General features: G+C 46.0%; 2 protein-coding genes across 12 annotated transcripts in view; one reads left to right on the forward strand and one right to left on the reverse strand.

Moving 5' to 3' along the window:
- The window catches only part of RAB1A (RAB1A, member RAS oncogene family), a 36,875-nt gene extending 29,303 nt beyond the window's left edge, over positions 1-7,572 (forward strand). Inside the window, exons 3-6 of the mRNA XM_002709837.5 lie at positions 1,697-1,792; positions 4,222-4,317; positions 5,389-5,520; positions 5,762-7,572. Of these exons, the coding sequence (XP_002709883.1) occupies positions 1,697-1,792; positions 4,222-4,317; positions 5,389-5,520; positions 5,762-5,959 (522 nt within the window). The 3' untranslated portion in view covers positions 5,960-7,572. The remainder of the gene's footprint in view (positions 1-1,696; positions 1,793-4,221; positions 4,318-5,388; positions 5,521-5,761) is intronic.
- CEP68 (centrosomal protein 68) overlaps positions 7,414-27,675 on the reverse strand; it is a 30,544-nt gene continuing 10,282 nt past the window's right edge. For 7 of the 11 annotated variants that reach the window (XM_008254332.4, XM_008254328.4, XM_002709677.5 and 4 more), the window contains 6 exons: positions 26,585-26,955; positions 23,397-24,863; positions 21,777-21,899; positions 17,385-17,481; positions 11,011-11,184; positions 7,414-10,238 (listed from right to left, as the gene is read on the reverse strand). In XM_008254332.4, coding sequence (XP_008252554.1) covers positions 11,015-11,184; positions 17,385-17,481; positions 21,777-21,899; positions 23,397-24,863; positions 26,585-26,914 — 2,187 coding nt within the window. In that variant the 5' untranslated portion in view covers positions 26,915-26,955 and the 3' untranslated portion in view covers positions 7,414-10,238; positions 11,011-11,014. The remainder of the gene's footprint in view (positions 10,239-11,010; positions 11,185-17,384; positions 17,482-21,776; positions 21,900-23,396; positions 24,864-26,584; positions 26,956-27,675) is intronic. The other 4 variants (XM_070069038.1, XM_008254333.4, XR_011386614.1 and 1 more) reach the window with 2 other exon arrangements.

Raw genomic sequence — 27,675 nt, forward strand, 5'->3', positions numbered from 1 at the left:
TTTGAAAGGCAGTGACACAGCGGGAGATCTTCCCTCTCCTGGTGCATTCTTCAGATGACTGCTATCAGTTGAGCCGCCTGGCCTGTCATGTGGGTTGCAGGACCCCAAGTACTTGGGCCATCTTTCGTTGCCTTCCCTGGCACATTAGCAGAAAGTTGGGTCTGAAGTAGGGCAGCCAAGGCTTGACGGGAGCATCACAAGCTGCTGCTTAACCCACTGTGCCACAATGGCTGCCATTTTGATTAGCAATGTTACAGAACGTTTCATCATTACAGAAAGTTCTTATTGATAGTGCTATTTTTATTAGATTTTGGCTTGATGAGATGTAGGTCGCTTTGATGATATCTTTGAGAGGCACAGAGAGTTCTAGTTCTAGTGAACAACTAGTTCACTCTTCCAAATGCCCACAACAGCCCACAGCCCAAAGTCAGGAGCTGAGGATTGGTCCAAGTCTCCCATGTGTGTGGCAGGAACCCCATTTCTTGAGCCATTCTGCTGCCTCTCAAGTCTGCGTTAGAGGAAGCTAGACTCAGGAGTCACGGCTAGGAATCAATCAGGTATTCCACTGCAGGACACAGATATCCTAACACTCTTAACGGCTAGGCCAAATTCTTGCCCCATGGTTTTAGGTTCATCTTTGTTAGAAAAATACTTCCTAGGTGGTGCTTTGTTGTTTAGGTGAAGATAACCTGGTCTCTCTATTCATATGTCCTAGCATAAGAAATATATAATTATGCCAAATACTTGAGAAATAGATATAATTTTAAAATGTAACAAAAAAATTGTCAAGAAACATGTTCACATGAAAACTTGAACACAGATGTTCATAGCAACATTTTGCATAATAGCCAGAGTGGGAACAATCAAAATGTTCATCAAATGATGGATAAATGAAATGTGGTATATCCATATAGTATAATACTGTTTTGCCATAAAAAGGAATGAAATACTGACAGGCTACAACATGGGTGAACACTGAAACCATTGTGTTATGTTAAATGAAGGAAGCTGTTCATAAAAGGCCATGTACTATATAATTCCGTTTATTTGAAATGTCCAGATTAGGCAAATCCATAGGCACAGGAAGTAAATTAGTGCTTGGCTAGTGTGAAGGAAAGAGAGAAATAGGAAGTAGCTGCCAACGAGTACAGGGTTTTTTAAGTGAGATCAAAGTTTTCTGTAGTTAAATGGGGTGATAGTTGTACAACTTTGTGAACATACTAAAAATCACTGAATTGTATACTTCCAAAGATAAACTTTGTTACATGCATTATAGCTCAACTTATGATAACTAGGAAATAAAAATTTCTAAAAATCACAAGAATGAAAACTGATCATTGCTTTATGATAATAGCAGCTGGGTGAGTGGGGATCCAGAGTTTCACTGATTAGCAATTAGAAAAATCATCCAAATCAGTGGAAATTAAAAATCTTTTCCTATATGATGTCTGTATATAATTTGCCAAGAGATATTTGGCAAAAGTAGAGTTATTGAAAAAAAATAAAGCAAAGCAGCCACCATTAACTAGACAGTACTTTGTAACCAGAATTGACATTAGTACCTGAGCAGGATGGCATGGCTATTGTCAGTTTGTTAGAAGTTGTAAACCTTGTTTTATTAACTATCAGTAAATGTAAATATTATGTATTTTGGTTTACTCTTGAAAATTCTAATTGTTAATTTTTTTCTCTTCAGGATGATACATATACAGAAAGCTACATCAGCACAATTGGTGTGGATTTCAAAATAAGAACTATAGAGTTAGATGGGAAAACAATCAAGCTTCAAATAGTAAGTGATTTTTGGCTAGAATTTTTTTTAGTATTACATGTTACTTTGTGCATATATTTTAACATGTTCATAAATACAAATTATCTTAAGAATCCTACATCTGTTGATAGAGTGGCAGAATAAGAATTGTTCAGATCAAAAATAATTTCTATGGCCAGTGCTGCGGCTCACTTGGCTAATCTTCCGCCTGCGGCGCCGGCACCCCAGGTTCTAGACCCGGTTGGAGTGCCGGATTCTGTCCCGGTTGCTCCTCTTCCAGGCCAGCTCTCTGCTGTGGCCTGGGAAGGCAGTGGAGGATGGCCCAAGTGCTTGGGCCCTGCACCCGCATGGCAGACCAAGAGGAAGCACCTGGCTTCTGGCTTCAGATCGGTGCAGCGTCCCGGCCATAGTGGCCATTTTAGGGAGTGAACCAACGGGAGGAAGACCTTTCTCTCTGTCTCTCACTGTCTAACTCTGCCTGTCCAAAAAAAAAAAAAAATGTAATAATTTCTATAACATCTTATTCCTCATTGAATAATAGCTTTCTCTTTTAGCTTTTCCTGTTCAGGTGTAACATCTGGTTCCTTATCAAAGTTGGTGATTACAGAACATTCAGCAGGGTGGGATAGGAATGGAGTCCAAATGCATACCCTGGAAGCCTCTTTCTGTGATTATTCATTCATTCATGAAGCACTTATGGAAACACTATATTACACCAGGCACTCAGATGGATTTTCATAGTACATTAGGAAGAGATACCTTTTCAATGGAAGAGACAAAACATGAGCTTTGACTATGAGAGGTAGGAAGAATTATATACAAAGGTAATCCAGTTACAATGGAATGTACTCAGCACAGTTAGGATATAACGTCAGGCAAATTTTCACAGTGGCAAAGAGGCATAAGTTTTGTTTTTTTGGATGCCGTTGCTTACTGTAATCAACTATGTCTGTTAACTTCTGTGAAAAACCATTTCTTGAGAGTAGGCATTCAGCATAGTGATTAACATGCCCATGTCACGTGTCAGAATCTTGCTAATATTTATGAAAGGGGATAGAAGGAAAGTAATATTTGATTGAGTAGCTTCTAAGTCAGGTACTGTGCTAGGTGTGTGTTGAGATTTATTTATTTGAAAGGCAGAGTGACAGAAGGAAAGACACAGACAGTTTACTCCCCAGATGGCCCCAACAACCAAATCTGGGCCAGGCCAAAGCCAGGAGCTATGAACTCTATCCTGGTCTCCCATATACGTGGCAGGAGCCCAAGCACTTGGGCCATCCTCTGCTGCTTTCCCAGGCCATTAAGCAGGGAGCTCAATCAGAAGTGGATCAGCTGGAACTCGAACAGGTGCCCATATGGGATGCCATATGGGAGGCCTAACCTAGTATGCCACAGTGCTGGCCCCATCCCCAAGATTTTTTTTCCAAAAGATTTATTTATTTATTTGAAGGTGGATGGGGAGGGGGAGGAGGAGGAGTTTAACAGTTAATTTTTCTTAAAGTTAATTTTTCTTAAAACGTGGCATATTGATAGGCATTTGTTTTTGGTGTTAAGTCTAAACGGTAGAAGTGTGGTAAATTGCTCTTAACATGAGTTATATAAAACACTTGGCGATCATCTTCATTACAGTCTTTTCCTTGGGATTAAGCTAATGCTTACCTGAGATGGTTAAAGTACTATCTTGACTGCCATTTCTTTGACTTAGGTCCTTTTGATGTTTTCCATGATGAAAAATGTACTGCCAAGGAAATATGTGTGTGTGTGTGTGTGTGTGTGCTCATGCATGCGGTCATGGCACTTTAGAACCTGTAGCTTGCCTAACCAATTCAACCTGTCTGCATTTCATTGAATTCCTACTATGGTGTAACAGGCTGTAAGGAATGTGAAAAGTATGGCATAGTTTTGTTCTCAGGGCTTAAAATTTTGGCATTGGGGCTGGTGTTGTGGCTTAAGAGGTAAAGCCATCACCTGGGATGCTGACATCCTATTTGGGCACTGGTTTGTGTCCCAGCTGCTGCACTTCTGATCCAACTTCCTGCTAATGGCCTGGGAAAATAGCAGAAGATGGCTCTAGTATTTGGGCCCCTGCCACCCACATAGGAGACCTGGATGAAGCTCCTGGCTTCAGCCTGGCTGTGCCCTGGCCATTGTGGCCATTTGAGAATGAACCAGTGATGAAAGATTTTTCTAATTTTCAAGTAAATAAGCAAATCTTGAAAATAAAAATTGGCATCATTACCACAAGCTAAATTATAGGTATTACCTTCTTTTCTGGACTTTTTGGTATTTGGCAACTATGCAGTTTAGTAGTGTGAGCCTTGAGGGCTTATGTTCCCTTATCAAATCCTGATAATGTCCACAATTATATATATAAACTACATCTTCCCTCCTCCTGCACTTTGCCCCAACTGTGTTTTAATGGAATTGTTTGGACTTCTTGTTTTTCATAGTGGGACACAGCAGGCCAAGAAAGATTTCGAACAATCACCTCCAGTTACTACAGAGGAGCCCATGGCATCATAGTTGTGTATGATGTGACAGATCAGGTGAGTTCCAAGATTGTTAGAGGTTCCTTTACTATTTTTTTATGGCAGAACTTTGTACTCTCCCAAGTATAAATATGATTCACATAAAACATGTTTGTTTTTAGTAAATAGAAAACTTTGTAATTAGTTTTATATTTGCTTTCAAGGGACTTGAATTTTATTTATTATCAGCTAAATAACTTTGCTCATAAAGGCAAGATTCTAACATATGAGTAGGGATTTGTACTGTGGTTATTTGGCTTATACTATGTTTTCTTGGTGTTAACAGAATTTGTCTGGAAATGAGAATTTTCCTGTCATTGCCAAAAGTGAAATTAAGGGGTCTTTGACTTGTGGAGGATATGGTTCATAAATAAATTGTTTGAATAAGATGAGCATAGGGTTATGTTAGGTAATGAATGTCTGAAAATCACATGCTGAGAGAAGGTGTGAGGATGGACAGAATGCAGGCTAGGATATTGGGAAGAATGTGGTGCAGGGGCCCTAACTGCAGGCTTCAGGCTCCTCTGTCTTCCTGTGAATGAAAGAAATAAAAGGTAAGCCTTGAAAATTGGAATTTACTTTTCTCGTAGTGTAAGTTGAATCCTATTTAAACTGTGAAATCATTGCCAATTAGGAGATAACACAGACATTCAGATTAAGTGCCATTGTACCTACTGGGTGGGGGCTATCGACAGAAGAGATGATCTTAATTCCAAAAACCTTTAGTCATGATAACCTTAAAATATTTTCAAATGAAAGCTTACCAGTATTTGATAACATCTTCAGAATTAACATGTTGCCCTATTTGCAAAATTTCAAAAACCATGTTTTATAATACAAAATAATTGGGTTTTTCTGAGTTGTGATTTGGTATTTAAGCTATTTTCCTCTCAAGGTATTTCACCATGAGCCTTTAAATTCTATCTTGTTATTCACTGAGGTAGTCATATATTAATTCACACTTTTCCTTGCTCTGTTTTTTTGTAGCTGGTGCTGTCTCACTAGCATTTCTTATCTGTTAGATCAGGAAGGATGCTTCTGATTATCATTTGCTTTCAGACTTAAATTATTCTTAAAATGTCTTTTCAGGAGTCCTTCAATAATGTTAAACAGTGGCTGCAGGAAATAGATCGTTATGCCAGTGAAAACGTCAATAAGTTGTTGGTAGGGAACAAATGTGATCTGACCACAAAGAAAGTAGTAGACTACACAACAGCAAAGGTATGTTTACAGTTTGGCTTTCACACTGAATTTGAAGGTGCTGGATTTGTGTTACGGTTATGGAGTCACAGAAAGGGCACGGCCATTTTAGCTTTAAAAAGCATGCACACTAGAATGCACTGCCAGTTCGTGTCTGTCTGGGTCCAGTGAACTCCTTCCTCCTCTAATCATCTTCTCAGATGGTATAAATGCATTAAGTGAAAAAGGTTTTCCAGTGCTAATTGTGCCTTATTACTCTTAGGAATTTGCTGATTCCCTTGGAATTCCTTTTTTGGAAACCAGTGCTAAGAACGCAACGAATGTAGAACAGTCTTTCATGACGATGGCAGCTGAGATTAAAAAGCGAATGGGCCCTGGAGCAACAGCTGGTGGCGCAGAGAAGTCTAATGTTAAAATTCAGAGCACTCCAGTCAAGCAGTCAGGTGGAGGTTGCTGCTAAAATTTGCCTCCGTCCTTTTCTCACAGCAATGAATTTGCAATCTGAACCCAAGTGAAAAAAAAACAAAATTGCCTGAATTGTACTGTATGTAGCTGCACTACAACAGATTCTTACCGTCTCCACAAAGGTCAGAGATTGTAAATGGTCAATACTGACTTTTTTTTTATTCCCTCAAGACCGCTAACTTCATTTTCAGAACTGTTTTAAACCTTTGTGTGCTGGTTTATAAAATAATGTGTGTAATCCTTGTTGCTTTCCTGATACCAGACTGTTCCCCGTGGTTGGTTAGAATATATTTTGTTTTGATGTTTATATTGGCATGTTTAGATGTCGGGTTTAGTCTTCTGAAGATGAAGTTCAGCCATTTTGTAACAAACAGCACAACCAGTGTCTGTCACTTTCCATGCATAAAGTTTAGTGAGATGTTCTATGTAAGATCTGATTTGCTAGTTCTTCCTTGTAGAGTTATAAATGGAAAGATTACACTATCTGATTAATAGTTTCTTCATACTCTGCATATAATTTGTGGCTGCAGGATATTGTAATTTGTTGCACACTATGTAACAAACAACTGAAGATATGTTTAATAAATATTGTACTTATTGGAGTAATATCAAATTATATGGTGATAAGTATTTTTAATTCTTATGGTTAAAGGGAACTAGAGCCTTGCATTATACTTAAAACCAGCCATTTGTGTGTGCAACCAAGGGCATTGTAGACCTACTTATCTTAGAGCAGCAATCAATAATTTGCTTTCTGGATACTAAACCTGACAAACGACCTAGGGAGACTTCTGTGCAGTGTAGGGATTAAACCAACTTTAGTGATTCAGGGAGCTCAAACTGTATGAAAAGTTTTAAGAGTATATACTATCTTGCCCATTATCTCTGATCCTTCTGTAAAATCATTGGAAATGGCTTTATTGGTCAACATTTCCTTAACTGACCTGTGGTACAGGTGGAAAGCAGCACACCTTTCCTATCTGGCAAGTATCAGAATGTGTGTGCTAACCTTGTTCCTTCCCTGCTCTGAGTCATGTCAACTATTTTATCCTTCATAGTTGTATAACTTAACTTTGGAAGAGAATTTACTATTGAAGTAGAAAACAGAAAATTTGCCCCAATGTTAGAAATTATCTCTAAAAAGAAACTGAAACATGAGAATGCTGGGGGTGGGGGGATGATAAATGAGAATCTATTTATTACAGTGAAATTTTGCACATTTGGAAATTTTGTTAAATAGGACCCTCAAGATCCTACAGTTTGTGTTTATCGTGGGAAACAAAGTATCTACTGGTGACACTGGCATTTTAAGGTGACAGAGGTCGAAATTGTTTCCTTAGGTTGAAGTAGCAGCCAAAACATTCTTCACTTAGAGGCTTGGGATGTGGCTGTCAGCAACACATTTTATTGTGGGGTCTTCAATGATAAAATTTAAGCTAAAACAAGCCAAAAATTATAGGTTTCTTTATTTTTCACTAAACAGGCAATTGAAATACATGGTACAAAAATAAGTGGCAAGATTATTGTAAAATGAAATGGACAGAATAAATATTCACTTTAATTTTCCATCTATGAGAATTTCACAATAAAATCATAGTTTACTTTGTATTATTATAGACGTGCTTATTGGATCTATTCATCATTACATAAGGCAACTGACAAATTCCTGAAGTTACCAATAATCATTTGGGTGAAGGATTTTTTTTTAACGTTTCAAAAGGTTTGGTTTTATGCAACCAATACAGTATATAAAGGGGAAGGATCAGAAACTTCTAAAAAGTAGCTAAATGTTTCAAAAGGTAAACCATGTGATGCCATGCACTTCAGCTTTATACAGCAAAAGTTGTTCACACCATCAGCTTATTAGTGAGTTAGCAGAACACACGCATGAATTTAAGATGTGAACATATTTACAGACAGTTTGGGAAATTCTAGTACTTTTCCCCCTATGACATCCAAGCTTAGGACTTAACCAAACAGTTTAGCATGCTTCACTACCTGCTTTTATGTCTATGCCAATAAATGCAGTTTTGAAAAAAAATTCCCATTTCTACTTCCATTTTCAAGTACAAACATTTCAAGAAATGGCTTTAATATAATCTGTTTACTTCTTAAAGGGAATTATCAACTGTCATGTTTTAAAGGTAGATGCCATAAATTAACTTACAGTGAAGAGTGTTCTAAACTCAAAGCAGTAGCAAGCTCTGGGAAATCTTTAAAGCCAGTATTAATATGAGCAGTAACTTCCCACCTGAAGCTCCCTCTGGCATGCATGTTGCCATTCAGCCCTTGCTTGGTGTTCCCATTTATGCTTTGAAACAGCCACTTGAATACCTTCCATCTGCTGATGAGCTTAGCCATTGACCTGCAACCACTGAGGTCTAGGATTAGTTTAGAATTGTTAATTGCAATTGCAAGGCAAATTCAGCTATTATTACCACTTCCTTGTGGACTCAATTTCCATAAATTTAATAGGGCTAAGTTTTTATTCTAGGGTGGTAGCATACTGCACCAGCTAGCCAGTTTGTGCGGGGAAATGCTGGCAACATATTCTTGGTTCAGACAGTTTCACCATTTTAAGGGAGGTGTTTCATACTCTTTGGTGGTATCAACAACCAGATTGAGTTAGCACCCTATAGTCAGTCATACTTTATTTCAAACAGAATGAACAAAAAATATCTTAGGATTACTTCCAGGTAAAGTAGAATATTCTATGAAAATTCCTGTCAGCTGAATGTTAGGCTGAATGACAAGAGATTGCCACATTGTGTATTCTATGGTATAATACTGGACAGTTTGTTTCTATGGTATTGTCACCTTCTGGTTTTTATGCCAACAGACTTATTTTCATGACTGTCAAATACCAGTATCTAAACATATTTAACTCTAAAGGCTGTCCTGTAACATATGTTGCAAAGGCCTGTTCCGGTTTCATCAAAAAGAAGTTGAAATGTATCCATTAAAAAGAGGCCATTATACATAACTTTTTAAAAAGTCAATTTAGATTTTTTTAAACTTTTACATTTATGCTTATAATTGGTAGTGATTTCCTAGGGAGATGTCATTTTTTAAAATCTCACTATGTATGGGACCAACATTAAGATGGAGATGGTAGAATCAGAAGGCAGTTTAATTCTGATCATGCCATAGTACCAGCAGGCACTTGAAATACTATATTTTTCTGTGTAGCTACTATTGAGTGGCTGATCTTTCAATATTAAAATTTAACAGCTTTTCTCCCATGACTCTAAAGTCTGAGATATTCTGAAGCAGAAAAATCACATTTCATAGAACTTTTGTTTCTACTGTGTGAGTGTACTGTGCTTTCTTCTTTCCAATATTCATTCATGGCCCAACCAGAAGATTTAAAGCACTTTTTTGTGGAGTCTGTGGTTGTTAGCAAAAACTGGCCATTTGCTTCAGTAAGTTAGAGAATGGATGTTTTAAGTGGTTGATCCATTGTTGTTGCTGTTGTAGTTTTCTATGAAAATATTTAAATGTCAACTCCTAAGCAACAAAGAATTCCCTTACTTCTCTGACAGGTTTAGTTTATGTAGTTAACCAGGGTATGTGATTTTAACCATTCCCTTCTGTGACCTGAGAGTAGGAGGAGGAGTAGGAATGGAGGAACAAATTCTTCCAGAAGTACCCATAGCCATGCTGAAGGACAATGGTAGTTCTCCCAAGTCCCTGATGCATTTGAAGATAACGGGCAGGAAGCTGGAGACCTAAGCCCTGGAGATGACAAAAGGTGTCATAACTATCCAAAGTAATCTGTACAGGTTCTCTATATGCCCTTTCTTGTGCAGAGTAAAAGTCTCTGAAGACACACTTACAAACCTAAGCATCATTTTATGGAAAGACCCAAGGTTTCTGGCCAGCCATTCACTTTTTTCAGTCTGTTGTGTTCTTTTTTATAAAAATGCCTGACAATACCAACTCTCTTAGTTGTAAGTGGAATAGTATAAGAGCTTTGCCTGTTTTAAATTGGACAGAGGAGACAATAGCTGTCTTATTTGATCAAAAATTGCAAAGCCATGTGCTCTTTGTAGAGAAGCACCAAACAGAAAACCTTAGTTTGGGAAGGATTCACTGTAAATAAAGGTAGTAACTTAACAGCCCTTACTTCAAGAAGAGAAAGGCATTTTAAAGCTCATGTGTTAGAGTTAAGTTTCCTGCTTGACAATATTAAATGGCTCTTGCAAGAACATTTCAAAGTTGTCTTCTCATAAACCAACTTTTGGTTGACGCAGTGCATCTGTCTGAGAAGCTGCCTGAAAGAGAAAGGTGAGTTTGTTACAGGCAGAATGTTGGCAAAGGAAGAAACAAATGAAAAAAATGACTCCTCAGACTGCTTTGATGCAGTTGATGCAGATACAGAGACTCCCTGCTCACATGTGATATACCTACAGTGAGTTCTTACCTAGAAAATCCACATTTTGTGGTAGGAGATGAAGTGCCAGTTATTAAGTACACTAAGCAGTGGCAACCGCAAAGTGCACACCAATCCTCATAGACCCTTTCCTACCATCACAAACAACTTGTCTTACTTGTGCTGTCTTGCCACTCCGGCTGTTCTGCAGCCCTTTTTGGGAGGGTCTAGTATTGTAGAAACCCTTGGTGGGAAGGGTGGTGGTGAGGACTTATCAGTGTTGTCAGAAATGAGTTAGGCAAGAAAACCCTGCAGAATGGTGGTAGCCTGGTCATGCCTCGTGCTGGAGAAGTGTCCATGTAGAACTGAAGGAAGTACAGACGAGTTGTGCTTCTGGTATCTTTGGGTGGCATGGGTACGTGAAGAGACTGCTGCTGAAGCGGGAGCACGGGGCACCCTCCTTAGCAGGCGGCAGTCCGGGGAAGCGCCACAGTGAGCTAGCATGATAGAAAATGCACACCCTCCTGGCAGTGGTAGCCACTCCTTCTTCAGTGCTTCCTTCCTGGATCTCATTTGTTTCAACAGCTTTGACCTCACCAGAAGTCATCAACTGTCTGTGTCCTAATCAGCACTGGGTTGGAGGGCAGATTTTCTTTTTGGGTTCCTCTACTTACCAGGTTAAACTCTTTCACTTGGGCGCTCTTTTGCTGTCATTGGCTTGTTCTCAGGGATGAGGGCACAGCCAGCCAGCAGGTCCACAGAAGTTAAGATAGAGTCATACAGGCGATCTGCATGGCTCTCCAGCTCGCCAGACTGCCTTGCGATCCTCCCAAGGACATCCTTTAAAACTGACAGGGTCAAAGCAGTTAGACCAAAAGAACCCATGCAGATGTTGCCACTAAATAATTTCCTAAAGAACATACAGGGTTATAGCATTCAGCACATCATCAGAGCCTGGCAGCAGATTCCAAATGCCCACCCTTTCTCAATGATGATTCTACTGGGACTTCTATGTTAACTTAACAATTCAAGCCAACAGAACTCACTGGCTCCACTCTGGAATTACAAAACCCAAGACGGGCACAGGGACGTAGTTTTCTGGTGAGTGGTATTATCTGACGTCAGAGGTGGGACACAGATTTACACCCATATCCTTGCATGCACAAGGACAACACGTCAAGCCTTAGACAGAGGGCCCTGCTGCTACCAGATCCTAACAACTTCTGTTGGCAAAGGGACTGCTGTTTCATAATATGGGTGGTCTAGTAATACATTTATGGAAATGCTTGTGACCCTTTTGTGGGTCCCAAGCAGATGATCCAAGCAGGCTAAGACAGGACTGCTAATGAGGCCAAGATTCACATCTATAGTCAGAAGTGTTCATGTGACAAAAGGGATAGGCTAGGATCAGGGTACATCGCACACAGCAGGCTTGCGTTTTCTTAAAAAAATTTTTCTTTCACTAAGCACACAGGCTGCCTTAGCTTCCTGCGCCTTTATCAGCTGTGTTAACGCTCCCAAGTTTCCTGCTGGCCGCTGTAGCATCTGTCAGCAGAGCAACGGCAAAGGAAGCTGCAATCTGCAGGCAGTGCTGACTGGATGGGCAGGAGGAGGAGCACGGCGGCCCCAGCAAAGCCACGTCTGTGCTGTGTCATCGCCGAGTGCTGTGCTGACAACTCCTGAGTGCAGGCGCCCTGTGTGGGCAGTCTTTTCCTGGAACATTCTTTTTCTGGAATGTTTTTTTTCTGGAACTTTTATTTTAGACTGTTAGGACAGTTGTGCCAAGTAAAAAGTAAGGAAGGGGAATTAAAGATATCTTTTTTCCCAGTAAGATTTTTGTGTTCACTTAATAACCACATAGAGCGGCCTAGTTTGGCTTAATGACAACAGGTTTGAGTTGAGTCATGTGGCCTACTGTATTATGGAGTTTGTTGTGGGATGTAGTGCGCCCAAGTACCTGAGTCAGGAAGAAGTAAAAACCTGCCTGATCCTCATGTGGAGGGCTTGGGCAGGAGGCTGAGAGGGCATAGTTGGAGAGCAGGGAGCAGATACTGGCATCATGCCGTGAAGGCTATAAGAAAAGGCCCTACAGAAGCTAAGGGGAGAGAGGGAGAGAGTGAGTGTGTGTGTGTGTGTGCACGCACACACGCTGTCTGCAGCATGCTCTGGGGCAGCAAAATGTGCATTACACCAGCTGGAGACAGACTGAATGTTAAGAGGAGCTTGCAAAGCTCCTGACTGGTCCAAACAGAGAATGGGGGAGGGTGCGTCCATGTGAAGAGAGCCTGGATACAGATCTGAAAGCCACAGAAAACCCTAAGCCCTGGCCTGTGAAACACCCTCAGATCCCTTCTGAGACAAGGGCCAAGCAGAACGTTCTTATTACAGATTAAGCACCAGAAAGTATTTTTAAGTCAAGGTCAGAGAACCTTTTTCTTTTCTTTTTTAAATTTTTTTGAGAAAGTGAGCTCCATCTAATCTAAATGCCTGCAACAGCTCCTGGGCCAAAGGTAGGAGCTGGAAATAAGCAATCCAGGGCTCTCATGTGGGTGGCAGGAAAAGCCCTTTTCCTGCCTTCCAGGATGCGTTAGCTGGAGCTGGGTATCAACCCTAGATACATGTAGCTTTGAGAAAGGCCTATTTTGGAGGCCAGCGTTATGGCATAGCAGATAAAGCTGCCGCCTTTGCCAGCATCCCATCCTGGCTGCTCCACTTCCGATCCAGCTCTTTGCTTTAGGGCCTGGGAAAGCAGCAGCAGATGGCCCAAGTGCCCAGGCCCCTGCACCCGGGTGGAAGACCTGGAAGAAGCTCCTGGCTCCTGCATGGCCCAGCCTTGGCTGTTGAGGCTATTTGGGAAATTAACCAGCAGATGCAAGATCTCCTTGTCTCTCCATCTAACTCCACCCTTCAGATAAATAAAATACATCTTTAAAAATAGGGGGGAAAAAAAAGTCGTGCTTTCACACATGACTTCCATGAAGAGAGGAGGTTCCCAGTATTTCTGAACTCTCCCTTTTGCTGAGGCCCCTGTGCTTTGAGACACAGCAGCAGGGGCTCAGCCAGGCTGCTATTTCTCCTGTGGCCTGAAGCAAATTCACAGCTCTTAAAATAAGGTGATGGCAATAACAGTATCCGTCTCACAGGGGTGTGATTAAGTAGGGGGGAAGAAAAGGGTCTGCCAACTGCTTCTGCAGTGTCTGACCAACAGGAACTATTCAGTGAGATGCTGATGTAGCAAGGGAGCTTAGCAGGGGCTAGCACGGTGCACAGGGAGTTAAGCCACCACCTGTGACACCAGCATCCCATGAGCCCCGGTTTGAATCCCAGATGCTACACTTTGACCCAGCTCCCTGGTAATGCACCTGGGAAAGCAGCGGAAGATGGCCCAAATGCTAGGGCTCCTGCATCCACTTGAGAGAGAGAGTCTCCTGGCTTTAGCCTGGCCCAGCTCTGGCCATTGTGACCATCTGGGGAATGAACAAATGGACAGAATATTTCTTATACTCCCCCTACACCATGCCCTGTACCTGCCTTTCAAATAAAATATAAGTAAATCTTTAAAAAAAAAAGAGGGGGGGGGGAGTGTATGTGTGCTTAGCATACCCAATTTCTTCCCAACAAAACACCTAAAAAGCCCTAGTACAAGAGAACAAGGCAAGAACAGAAACTGAGGCCTTAAGGAGGCAGAGGACTGCAAAGGGCACATATAACTCCTAATCACTTCCCACTGCAAACCCTTCAGTGGTCCCTGTCCATCAAAACCCCTCTGCCTACCCAGGGCTCTTGCCAGGGTACATCCAGTTATGTCTAGAAACACTGCATTGTCAAACCTGCTGGGGAGAGGAGGCTTACTGGTGTCTAGTGGAGCCAGGGTACTGCTAAACCCTACAATGCATAGAAGACCTAGACAACAGAGAACTTCATGGCAACAGCGACCACCTCCCCAGTACACACCTGCCCACTACTCTGATAAGGAAAAGTGCCTTTTCACCGATTCTCAAAGTCTTTTGACTCCTCTTGGTTCAGCTTTGCTTAGGCTATCTAACTTCCAGTATAAATCTCATATCACTCCAAAACAGGCATAATGTAGATGGGCTCTTTCAGTACTTGGTTGTGGTCTTACAGGAAATGATGGGCTGCTTTGGCTGCATCAGTTCAAGGCTTTTTTAAATTTGAGAGGGAGGGAGAATGAGAGTGTACACGCATAAGCACGTACTCCCACCCACTGGCCCAGATGTATACACTTGCCAGGGCTGGGACAGACGGAAGCTGGGAACTGAATCCAGGTCTCCCACATGGGTGGCAGGGACCCCAACCATTTGAGCCATCACTGCTGCCCATGGTCTGCATGAACAGGAAGCTAGAATCAGGAGCAGAGCTAAGACTCAAACCTAGACATTCCAATATGGGAAATGGGTATCCCAATTGGTGTCCTGCTCAACAGCTAGGCCAAATACCCACCAACAGTTCATTGCCTCAACCTCCCACGCACCTGGCTTATTCTCTATATTCTATCTCCCCCTGCAAGGGAATGGGAATCTTTGGTAGCTGGTGTGCTGTGATCTTCACTTTCTAAACTGGGAATCAATTCTACAAGAGATTCCAGGTTAGCTTGCACACTACTGCCAGCCATCTCTTCTCAGAGACCAGACGGATTGTTTTCAAATCCTTTTCATCAATACAATCCTTTCCCAAAGCAGCACACAAAGCAGATAAGCACAGAGGAATTCAACTTGAGCTGGATAATATGGGGAACCCCTGGAGAGCTACCCACCGAGCACCCCAGCCATACACTTAAGATCACTGGATTAAAATAGGATTCCCATCCAGAATACCACCAGAGAAACATAAGTAGAAGTAAAAGAGAATGTCATTCTGGTGCGTTCGATGCCTCCTTTCTAACAGGCTCACTCTTTATGCTGGTGGCTGCCTGAGGGGTCAACAGGGCTCCAGGATCATGGGTGTGTGGAGGAGGGGTTCCTGCAATGCTGGCTCCTTGCCAGGACAGAGTTGGTCTCCTGGCCTGCTGCCGAGAGGAGTAAGACCTGGCTAATGGAAAAACCTCAGGCACCTAAATAAGCATAAACCAAGAGAATGGAGAACCATGAAATAAATCTATGTAGCTATAGCCAAATGATTTTCAGAAGGCAGCAGGAAAGGAAAATTTTGTAAGTTTATAGAAGAAAGGAAAGTTTCTTTGATAAACGGTACTGGGGTAACTGGATAGTGATGTGTAGAAGAACTAGACTGCTGTCCCTCACAACATTCAAATGGATCAAGGACCTAAGTGTAAAAACTGAGATGATGAGACACAGGGAAAATGCTTTGCGACATTGGCATGGGCAAAGAATGTTTGGATATGACCCTAAAAGCAAAAAACTGACCAATGGGTTTGTACAGCAAAGGAGATAATCAACAAAGAAACACTCTACAGAAAAGAGCAAATATTTGCGAATATTCATCCGACAAGAGATTAATATTCAGGATGTATAAGAAACTCAAAACAGTTCAACAGCAAAAACCCAAATAATCTAACAAAAAATGAATAACCTGAATAGACATTTTTCAAAATATACAAATGACCTACAGTATATGAATCTGTGCTCAACATCACTGATCATAAAGAAAAATGTAAAGCAAAACCACACTGAGTTATCAATGTGCCCCACTCAGAATGCCACTGTCAAAAAGACAAGTAGCAAATGTTGGCATGGATGGGAGTGGAAAAGGCAACAGAGACACTACCGGTGGGAAAGTGTATCAGTGCAGACATCATGGAGAACAGTCTGGAGCTCCTCCCCAAATGGGAATTGTAACTACTATGTGGTCAGCAATCCCATCACTTAGTATATATTCAAAGGGAATGAAATTATTATTTAAGAGAAACCCACACTCCCATGTCTACTGCAGCAGGATTTACAGCTGCCAAGATACAGAATTGCTGAGGTATCCACTGACAGATGAATGGATAAAAAAAAATGTGATAAATATATACAACAGAATAATACTCAGCCATCAGAATAAAATTCTGTCATCTGTAGTAACATGAGTGGAAATCAAGGACCTTACATTAAGTAAAATACGTTGGGCACAGAAAAACAGATACTGTATACTCCCACTCACTTGTGGAAGCTAAAAAATTTGATCTTGAGGGGCAGGCCACGTAAGATGTCACTTGGGACACCTGCATCCCCAGTGGGAGGGACCGGCTCCGCTCTCAATTCAAGCTAATGTACACCTGGGAGGCATTAAACCTGATGATGGCCCAAAACTAGTTGGGTCCCTACCACCCATGTGGGAAACCTGGATTGAGTTCCTGGCTCTTGGCTTTGGCCTAGTCTAGTTCCAGCTGTTGCAGGTATTTGAAGAGCAAACCAAAATATAGATCTCTTTTTCTCATCTCTCTGCCTTTCAAATAAAATAATGAAATGTTGCTTTCAGGGAGCTCTACGGTCTAGTGGTTAAGATGCTGGTCAGGAGGCCCACACTGCTCTGTCAGAATGCCTGGGTTTGAGTCTTGGCTCTCTCCTGATGCAGCTTCTTGTGCACCCTGGGAAGCAACACGTGATGGCTCAATGTAACTAGATCCCTGGATTGAACTTCCGGCTTTGGCCTGGCCCAGCCCTGGCCATTGTGGGCATTTGGTGAGTGAACCAGCAGTTGGAAGCCCTCTTTCTCAAAAAATAAAAAGTTCACAGAATAGAGTGGTGGTCAGGAGAGGCTGGGGAGAGTGTGTGGGGGGAGGCAAGAAGAAAGGATGGTTATCAGGTACAGAGGTGCAGCTGGACAGGAGGGAAAACTTCTCATGTCTAGCACAGGGTAACCGCAGTTGACAATAACTAACTGTATTTCAAAATAGCCAGTACAGAGAGTTTTGAATGTTTACAACACAAATGGTAAATGAGGTGATGGATAGGCCACTTACCCTCATCTTATCATTACACACTGCACACATGGACTGAAATGCCACACTACACTATACAAATACATATGTGTGTCAAGAATACAGACTACATGTAAGAAAACAAGAAAACCTCAAGCGTCTCACCTGGGGCGTTATCCAGCAGGCACTGAAGGAGAATCTCTCCCCTCCGTAAGACGCTCTCTGTCAGGGACTGGTGTTCGTCTATATCTTTCTTAAATTGCTTAAAAGCATCCGAGAGAAGGAAAAGGGAAAGCGTTATTAACAGCTGTCTTGTCAAGTTCCTGAGACAAACGCCATGCAGGGTAGCTCGAGCGTGAAGACCCTGCCAGCGAGCGATCCGCCCAGCAGCGTCACTGTAGCTGCTCTGAGCCCAAGTGCACAGAGAGGGCTGTGTCCCCTCTGGTTTGCCATCAGGACAGTTTTCTTTTCCCTGAAGATGCTGGCTGAAGGACAGCGTGGAGCCAGGGTTTCCCCCCCATGCCCTGCGTCATGGGGTTCTCTTGAACACACAGGGATATGAGATTCTCAAAATCAAATGCATTCTGTCTAAACGGCCCTGCTAAGTGAGACACACAAGACAGCTCCCTTTGCGCTGATGGGAGAGAGGGGCTGCCGTGACCCCAGCGTTCCTCAGCCTACCCCCGCCTTCCCAGACAGCCAGGGTCACTGTCGCAGCACCTCCCATGCAGCTCGTCTGTCCCCCTCACAGCTCCAGGCCTGTAGCTGACTGTTCTTGATGTCCTTTAGGTGCTGAGAAGTGTAAACCTGGATCCATGACCGCCTTTACTGCAGGCTGCAGAACCTAGTGCTTCAAATCTGGAAGTGATAATTTTACTCTTGGATTTACTATTTTGCTGTGATAACTGTACATACATTATTTTATTCTCTGGTATTCTGTGTCGTTTATATGCTGCCTTGGTCCCACTTTGTTATTAATACAAAGCGCATTATGTGGGAAAGTAAATCACAGGCAAACTAAGTGAATACAGGGCAGGTGATGTGGCACAGCAGGTGACGCTGCCACGTGCAATGCCCCGATCCCATAAGGGATTGCTGGTTCGAGTCTTTTGCTTCCGGCCCAGCTCCTTGCTACTGCAGCCCAGGAGGAAGCAGATGATGCCTGAAGTGCTTGGGCCCTGTCACCCACATGAGAAACTCAGATGGAGTTCTGGGCTCTCGGCTTCAGCTTCACCCAGCCCCGGCTATTGTGGGCATTTGGAGATTGAGCCAGTAAACCAAGAATCTCTTTCTCTCTTCCTTTAAAGTAGATGAAAATAAACATTTTTAAAAATATGTAAATATACACCTACTTGCCTATAAGTAAAATTTCATGGGATAATCAATCTTTTCATTCCATTTCCATGATATTTTTGAAGGGCCCTTGTCCTAGGTCTTGATGTAAGCCTGAGTCAAGGTAGCGCATAGGTGTGCAGGAGCCATGCACTGGTTCTGTGCGGGGAAGGGGTGTGCACTCGCTTCTACCTCGTGACACAGTTGTGTGGCTGCCACAAGAGGCCTAGGCCACACTGACCTGCAGGACTCAGTCCTGGCTCAGCTTTTAGCTAGGATCATTGCTTCTGGCCAGCCTGGACCTGAGGCACAGAAGGTGGGTATGAGGGACAGAGTCCTTCTGTCTGCACTTGGCTCTTATAGGCCAGGAAAGGCCATCAGGGTAGTTTAATAAGGCAATTCCTCTCCCCAGGGGAGTGCTGGTCCTGGGCCCCAGGGCTTGTCCCTGTACAGTATGTGCTCACTCTTGGGGTTTGCACAAAGAGGACCCTGGCACCCACCCTCCTCAAGCGCAGACTGGGTAGGAAACTCATGGCACCTTCCCTCTGTGTTGCAAGCAGCAGCATTCCCGTTAGGAGGGAGCAGCTGGCCAGGCCTGCCCAAGCCCAAGTGAGACTCCTCCCCTAGATTTTAGCTGGAAAACAAAGGCCCTTCCTCTAGCAGCAGGGGTGTGGTTGGGTTCCAGTGAGACTCTGAGTCAGCTTGGCTTGGCTCCTGCACAAACAGATCACACCCTCTTCTGCTGAAGATATGGTCAGGAGTTCAGGCTAAGAAAGAGCACTGTGGCAGAAAACCTCTGCTAGTCTAGCTCCAGCCTCAGACCACAAACGCTGCTTCGGCTCCTTCACAAAGACGTAGGGAAGGCTGGTACTGCCAGACAATGACAGAAGTCAATCTGGCCAAGGTGAACAGGATACTTAGGGTAACAACCTTCTCATTTATCCTCCAGGACACTTCTGAGAATGAAAGGGACTCATTATTACGTATGCCAGAACAACAGCTACAACCTGGGACAGACACATAATCATCCCAAATATATATGATCTAGGATCAAGGCAACTACAACCCACAAAGAGGTAGTTTGTTTATTTTTTAAAGATTTATTCGACAGGCAGAGTTACAGGAGGGGAGAGGCACCGGAGAAAGGAGGGAGAGAGAAAATGAATCTCTTTTATCCACTGGTTCACTCCCCAAATGGCTGCAAGAGCCAAGGCCAGGCCAGACTGAAGCCAGGCGCTTCATCTGGGTCTCCCATGTGGATGCAGGGAATCTATGGACTTGAGTCATCTTCCAGGGCTTTCCCAGGCGCATTGGTAGAAAGCTGGATCGGAAGTGGAGCAGCCAGGTCTTGAACCAGCACCCATATGGGATGCCAGTGCTGCAGATGACAGCTTTACCTACCATGCCACTGTACCAGCCCCACACAGAGGTAGTTCAAAAAGCAAAAGAGAAAGGGGCTGGCATTGTGGCATAGCAGATAAAGCCACCGCCTATAATGCCAGCATCCTACAGGTGTTGATTCAAGTCCTGGATGCTTTATTTCCAACCCAGCTCCCTGCTAATGGTCTAGGAAAAGCAGTGCAAGATGGCATCGGAGATCCAGATGCAACCCCTGGAGCCTGGCTTAGCCCTGGCCATTGAAGTCATCTGGGGAGTAAACTAGATGGAAGATCTCTAACTCTCTCAAGTATTTTTCTGAAGAAACAGTAAAAATAGGGGCCGGCATTGTGGGCTAAGCCTCCGCCTTCAGTGCTGGCATCCCATATGGGCGCTGGTTCATGTCCCGACAGCTCCTCTTCTGATCCAGCTCTCTGCTATGGCCTGGGAAAGCAGTGGAAGATGGCCCAAGTGCTTGGGCCCCTGCACCTGTGTGGAAGACCCGGAAGAAGCTCCTGGCTTTGGATTGGTCCAGCTCCGGCCAATGTGGCCATTTAGGGAGTGAACCAGCGATGGAAGACCTTTATCTCTGTCTCTCCCTCTTTTTGTCCATAACTCTACCTCTCGACTACATAAATACAATCTTTAAAAAATAATAACCTAGGTTAAGCCACTGCTCGTGATGCCGGCATCCCATGTTGAACAGAGTGCTTGTTTGAGTTCTAGCTTCTCTGCTTTTGATTCAGCTTCCCACTAATTACCCGGGAAAGGAGTGGAAGATGGGCTAACTACTTGTGCCCCTGCCACTCATGTTGGAGACCCAGCTGCAGTTTCAAGCCCCGGCCACTGCAGCCATTTGGGGAATAAACCAGTGGATGGAAGCTCTGTCCCTCCATTTCTCTGTCACTATATCAAATAAATAAATCTTAAAAAATAAAAAAAACTGAACTTACAGGGTGGGTGTTTGTTATAGCAGTTAAGCTGCCAGCTGGGATACATACATCCCATAATGGTGTGCCTGGGTTCAAGACCTGGCTCAATTCCCGATTCCAGTTCCCTGCTAACGCGTACCTTGGGATGCAGCAGGTGATGGCACAAACATCTGGGCTCCAGTCACATGGGAGCCTTGTACTGAGTTCTCAGTTCCTAACTTTGGCTTGGCCCACCCCGGCTATTGTGGTTATTTAGAAAAGGAACCATTGGATGGGAGGTCCCTGCCTGTCTCTATGTCTCTCTGCCTCTAAAATAAATTATTAAACAAAAATTAAATTCTTTAATAAGTAAATTTTAATTTAGTCAATAAAATTTCTAAATGAAAAAACCCAGAACCTTAATAAAATATAGGCAAAAAAGAACAACAAACAAACCCAAATCAAACCAAAACACACAGAAAAGCAAACTAATGTCAGGTTTTTGTTTAAGTATCATCAGGATGCCTAGTGTCTACTGTGCAGTCAGTACAACTTCAGTTCAGGACCTTAAACAACAGCGCAGGCCCAGGGAAGTGTGTGTGAAGACGGAAATGCTGTGTGTGTGCGCCGCTACTGTGGCTGCTGAGCACCTGCGATGTGACCACACAGGTCAGCACACACAACTCCTGAGACAGAAAAGTACACTGCAAGTCACTCTCTTGTATCGGTGACCCCACATAAAGTGTTTCCTCCAAACTTGGCTCAGCCTGCGCAACAACTCATGCGTTAACGGAATTTTCAGCATTAGTAATCTGAAAAGGGTCTATGATTAGATTTCAGGGGCAAACAGGTAAACTGAGCTTTAACACGCAAGGCATCAGTCACGTGTGGTTTCCCTTTGTAATGAAGCCACTCCTGAGCTGGGATGGCGACTTACCCGGTAGAGCTGCAGAGAAGACTTGAGAGCTGCGAGGCTGGGGCTGGATGGAGTCCCGGGGTTTGTGGCGTCAGCCACATTATACAGCCAGCGGATCAGTTCTTCCAGCTGACAGCAAAATGTCTGTGGAGACAAGTAAAAACACCTGGTATTAGTGACTGAACTACTTTTTAAAGGCTATAGAAATGGGATTCCACAAGAGGGATGAAGCACCTTTCCAGAACTTTCTCTCACAGAGGCGTTAGTCTCCCCGCTCCTCCCCCGGACCGCCCCCTCCTTCAGGGCAATAAAAGCCCACTAGGCTCAGTCTCCTTCAGTTGGTGTCCACCAGAAACGTCAGGCTGAGCAAACCAGGCCTGCAGGCAGTGGTGAGCAGCAAAGCAAAGGGTAGAGGCAGGGAGCGGCCCCAGGAGCCAACTCTCGGGCCTGCACTGCTACTGTCAAATTCTGCGGGGACAAGGGATGACTCATCTGAACACACCCAAAACAACCGTACCCCATGGGATCCCAGTCTTTTTTAAGATTTTATTTGAAAGGCAGTGACAGAGAGGAAGGCACAAACATGCACGCACACGCGCACACACACACACAGGAGGAAGAGGGGAGAAGGAAGAGGGGACGGGGAGGGGAGAGAGAGGGGACACTTCCACCTGCTGCTTCACTCCCTGAGTGGCCATTATGGCTTGGACAGGCCAAAGCCAGGAGCTTGGAGCTTCATCTGGGTCTCCCACATGTGTGGCAAGGGCCCAAGTACTTGGGCCATCCTCCACTGCTTTCCCAGGCACATTAGCAGGGAGCTGGATCAGAAGTGTACTGCAGGGACCCAAACCAGTATTCCGATATAGGATGCTGGTGTCACAATGTCAGCCCAGCATCTTTGTCTGTCACCACAAAAGGGCACTCAATAACATCTGTCCTACCTGCTTCACAGGATAAAGAAAACCATGCATGTGACACCCTGGGGAGGTTCAAGTCCTCCCCTTGTGGCGCTGGCTCCCAAGGCATCACTCACGCTGCTTCCCGGGGAAGGTGGGCAGAGGGACACTTAAGAGCGTGGAAAAGGACATTCCTGAACTGCTGTCATGTGTCAGGGCCTACATGAAGCCTCTGATATGAATTACTTCATCTACACAACATCCTAAAGAGACAGGAGTCCAAAGGGTACAAAAAAGCCAACTCAAGAGCCCAAATACCAGAGATTGCAGAGTCACGATTCAAATTCAGGTCTGTCTGCCCCTGATAATCCTGCGCCACACACTACTAACCAGACCCTGAGAGCAACAGGTGGTCAGTAAGAAGGTTCAGTGGCCAAGAAGGCTAGGGCGTGGGACATCAAATGCCTGAAGTCTGCAGCAGCACCAGTCAGCGGGAAGCAGCGAGGAGGGGTGGTCATTAAGAGCTCAGGCTCCAAGGTCTGCCTGGGTCTGATTCCTGGTTCTGGCCTTGCTAACTGGGCAAATTCACTCTTCCCTAAACAGCGACATGAGAACACCACTGAGCTGGTTAGCGTGGCGAGGACTAAGTACATGCAGCAGTCGGTCCATTTAGCAAGTTTTTATCATGATGTTAGTGGCTCAGGGAAGGAGACGTCGTACACAAAGCCTCGTAAGGTGGTGTTACCTTCACACATTGCACCAGCGATTCCTGCCCCTGTTCTTCGTCCCCGGGAAGCCGCCCTTCAGCAGCTAGGGCTGAGGAAGGCCACGGGTCCAACACGGCAGGCAAGGAGGCCCCTGGAGCCTGGCTGCTCACCAGACTGCCTTCCCCTGCAGAGTCCTGGGGACAGACAAAGGAGCGCACAAAACGGCAGTTCTGGCTCTCAAAGCCCCCAGAGCCTCTCAGGGCAGCCTCAGAGGGAAGCTGGCTTTGGCTGGAGTCCGATGGGAGAGAAACCGGCCCATCACTGTCCGACACTTCCAGGGAGCTCTGCCCTTCGGAAGCCCCACCAGGAAGGGTCATCAAGGTGGGGAAGGAGCCCAGATATGAAAGCAAACTAGAAACCTGTGTCAGCCGAGTGGGCAAGGCCAGATATTCGTCGTCACTGTCTACTTCGTCTTCTGATCTCCATCCAGACCCCATGCAGGCAGGCCGTCGGACACTCTGGCTGGCCCCTTTCTCCTTCTCTGGCCTGGGCAAAGGCCACCCTCTGTCCCAAGTCCTCAGCTGGGAAGAACCCACTTCGAGATGCTTGCCCACGGGGAGCGAGTCCTTTGCACCCCTTGGAGTTGACTCTCTGCTTTCCCAAGGAGCATCCCTGGTGCCTGGAGCCCTGGGTGTAGATGCCAACTGGCTCCAAGGTGCCACTCCCACGTTGCCCTGTTTCTGGGGTACCCCAGAGGGCCACTGCTTAAGGTGGGACTCTCTGGCCACAGAAAATGGCAGAGCCGTGCCCTCTGGAGGTGGGCCATTCGGGGAGACATTAGTGGGCGATTTGAGGGTACTGGCGGGGGAGACAGAGAAGCTATCCAGGTCTACCCCCGAGTCCTGCAGGACAGGGTCAGCCGGCACATGGCTGTTCCGGTGCTGGGGAAGCTGAGGCCCAGGCCTCAGCGGGTAAGTGTAGTCCAGCAGGTCTTCATACTCTTTATTTGGGTTCCACAGCGGGGAGTGGCGGTCAGGGGAAGGAGGCAAGGAATCTGGCAGCACGCAGGCCCAGTACTCGGCCTGGAAGGAGAGGTGCCTCCTGCTGAGGCCAGAAGAATCAGCCCCAGAGTTCCTGGGCAGTGGTGACCACTGGAGCCGAGGCCCTGGCCTCAGCAGACAGGGGGCTGCCTGTGGGACCACCAGCTCTAGGGAGGAGACCTTGGCCAGGGAGCAACTCTGAGGCTCCACTGGCTCTCGGTGATCCTGGAGACTGCTGCCCGTGGAGGAGGCAGAGAGGCTGCAGCTGGCAAGCTGGGCAGCTGTGGCCCTTGGGAGAGGGAAACCTGAGACGTGAGGCTGCTGGCTGAGGCCCCGTCCCAGGGGCGAACCCACTGGGGAGGGGTCGTCTTCAGTATCCGCATCATGTCCTGAGCAAAGAGCTGCAGCTCTGGGAAGAGGTGACTGAGGTAGCTCCTTGCAGGCAGAAAGCTTGGGCTCCTCCATCTGCAATGAAAAGAAGAAAAGGCAGCAGTGAACCAAATTTCTTCTCTTAGCTAACAAAGCTGGAGTTCTCTAGGGGGCCCAGAAGTGCTCAAAGATCTCAGAGAGAAGTCTGTTGCCGGAGGCCAGAGTCAGAGCATGAATTGCCTGTGGGGGTGTGGCAAGTGTGAGATCCAGCCTGCTCTAAGCAGCAGAACCAGCTTCCCCACACTGACCCCCAGCCCTTTCAAAACGCCTTCCTCCATTGACAGCTAGCGTGTGACTGGGCAGACCCCTGCGGCTCTGTCAGGAGGCCCCCAGGCTGCACCGTGCTCAGCTCCCATGCCAGAGGCAAGCACTGGCAAAGCAATCATTCAGCTCTTGGCAATCTAAGTTTTTTTTTAATATCTTACATTATTTTTAAAGGTTTTCATTTTACTTGAAAGGCAGAGAGAGACAGAGAAAGGTCTTCCAACCAGTGGTTCACTCTCTAAATACCAGGCTCAGCCAGGCCAAAGCCAGACACCAGGAGCCCAGAACTTCAATCTCCCATGTGGGTAGCAGGGATGCACGTACTTGAGCCAACATCAACTGCCTCCCAGAGCATGCATAAGCAGAAGTAGCAGGGACTCAAACCAGCACTCTGATGTAGGATGCGGGTGTCCCAAGTGGCATCCTACTGCACCATCCGCCCATGCCTGCAACTTGCATTTTTAACCTGCTCAATGAAGACCTGACCCTGGATGAGGGCAGCATGGTGGTTATGGGCATGGGTTTTGGAAAAAGACCTGATGTCAACCCTAACTCTGCTAGATTCCAGATGTACAACTATCTTCAAAGCCTCACTCCCTCCTGTAGAAGGGAGGTGACAGCAGCAGCCCCTCAGCACAGGACTAATGGAGGCCATGTGTGGAAAGCACATGGCAAGACCTCCACAAGCAGGCGGCACTATAACCAGCACCGACTCAGACTGTCCCAGTCTGTTCCTGGGCTTGCTCCCTCACTTCCAGCCCTACTCCACCTCTGACTCAGCGGTGTCAGAGTTCCCCCCCGCCCGCCACTCCTGCACCTGGGGTGGGGGAACCTGGTTCCCTCGCAGTCACACTTGGAGCCTTGTCACAGGACAGGGCTCTGTGGGGGGATCAGGCGGCAGCCAAGACCACAACAGCACGGACAACACCAAAGCCACTTCCAAGAGAGGTCTTGGCAGCAGAACGTGACGGGCCGCCAGGGCTGGGCCATTCAGGTTGCTCCCCACACTGCCAGGGAGTGAAAGGTCAGCTGATGTGCTGTAGTCACAACACCCAGTAGGACCCCCTGCCCCATGTGACTGCCACAAGGAGAGGCTAACCTGCAGTCAGGGCGGCTGAGCAGCTCTCCTTAACCAGCGGCAGTACCACCCACCCTGGGGTGCCTGAGACTCCCTCAGGTCCCCTAGGTCCCAAAGCGATTGGTGTCAGAGTCCTCAGGAGCCCGTAGCCCTCCTTTCCCAAGTCTCTTCAGGGATGCCCCAAAGTGTTCCGATCACCATGCCAGAAACAAGGCTCCCCTTGTCAGGGCAGCAGGATCCTGGCCTACTTGAGAACAGGAAATGCCATGGACAAAGCCCCCATGGGCCTTGAGGCCTAGCTCTCCACATGAACCAGACCCAGACCCAGCACAGGGGGTGAGGGGGTAAGAGAAGGCAGAACACACCCCAGAGAAGAGCACTGGGTCCAGCAACAATCCCACTGCTCTCTCCGTACCTGGCTCCCCACGGAGTGTGGAGGGTCTCCAGGAGGCCCCCTGCTGGCAGGAGGAAGCGGGCCAGAGCGCGCTGCCTCTTCTGGGATGTTATTGGCCGGTAGGCGGTAAACTCCAGAAGGGCTGCCAGAGTCAGTCCCAGCGCAGCAGGCAGGGGCAGGAAGCCCATCTGCCCCCCAAACAGGAGAGGCGGGCCCTCCCTCGGCTTCTAGGCGCAGGGGCTGCTCGCCACGCACGGGCCCTGCAGGGTCCACTCCACGGCTCCATCTCCTGTAGGGCTGGGCCCCTTCTGCAGCTGCTTCTGCCTCCGCCTTTTCTTCACCCAGGGCCATTGAGCTGACCCCCGGGCTGTTTCTCCTGAGTCTTCAGCTCCCTACAAAACAGAGGAAGGAGAGGAAAAGTAAATTTCCTACATCTGTGTCTAGAAATTTTGCTTTTTACTGATTATGGCAAACATTTTCTTTGGTCCAAGTAAAATGAAAAGTATTTCCTTATGGGTACACAGCAGTCTCGCTTTTCCTTGGTCCCAGACCCTTCCAAAGGGGACAGAGGCATGTCATTTTGTCCTTGGCTTTTATGGTTGCTGGTGCCATCGCAGGAGGGTCAATACTGGTCCAAATCTGAGTCAAGGCTCTATGCTGCCTAGGGCACCTTCTCACCCTGTCCCTCCTGCCCAACCTCTAGGTCAGAGGCCTGGCTAGCCCTCCCCATGAGCACCCTGCAGTGGCTGTGTTGTCTCCATGGAGCCATGTGACTCAGGTCTCGCCGAGAGGACAGCAAGTCAGGGCATGCTGGGCTCGGCTGGGCCAGGAGGAGTTCCCCGTGGCTCTGCCTGGCATGGGAGGCAGGCTCCTCTCACAAAGCAACCCTACCCCCACTCCCAGGCACCAAGTGGGAGAGTGGGTTTCTCCCTCCCAGGGTGGCCAGTGACCAACGAGAGGAATCAGCAACTCTGCCCAGCTGACGTGGAATGTGCTGTGGAGAGAAGTGTGCAAAACAGGTGGGTGCTGTGGCCCTGTACCCAGTGCACTGAGGCCAGGCGCTCAGGGGAGGAGGAAAAAAACTGGGCGTGGGATCTGTAGACAGGATGAGC

Source organism: Oryctolagus cuniculus, chromosome 2 (genome assembly GCF_964237555.1).
Source record: "Oryctolagus cuniculus chromosome 2, mOryCun1.1, whole genome shotgun sequence".
Lineage (NCBI taxonomy): Eukaryota > Metazoa > Chordata > Mammalia > Lagomorpha > Leporidae > Oryctolagus > Oryctolagus cuniculus.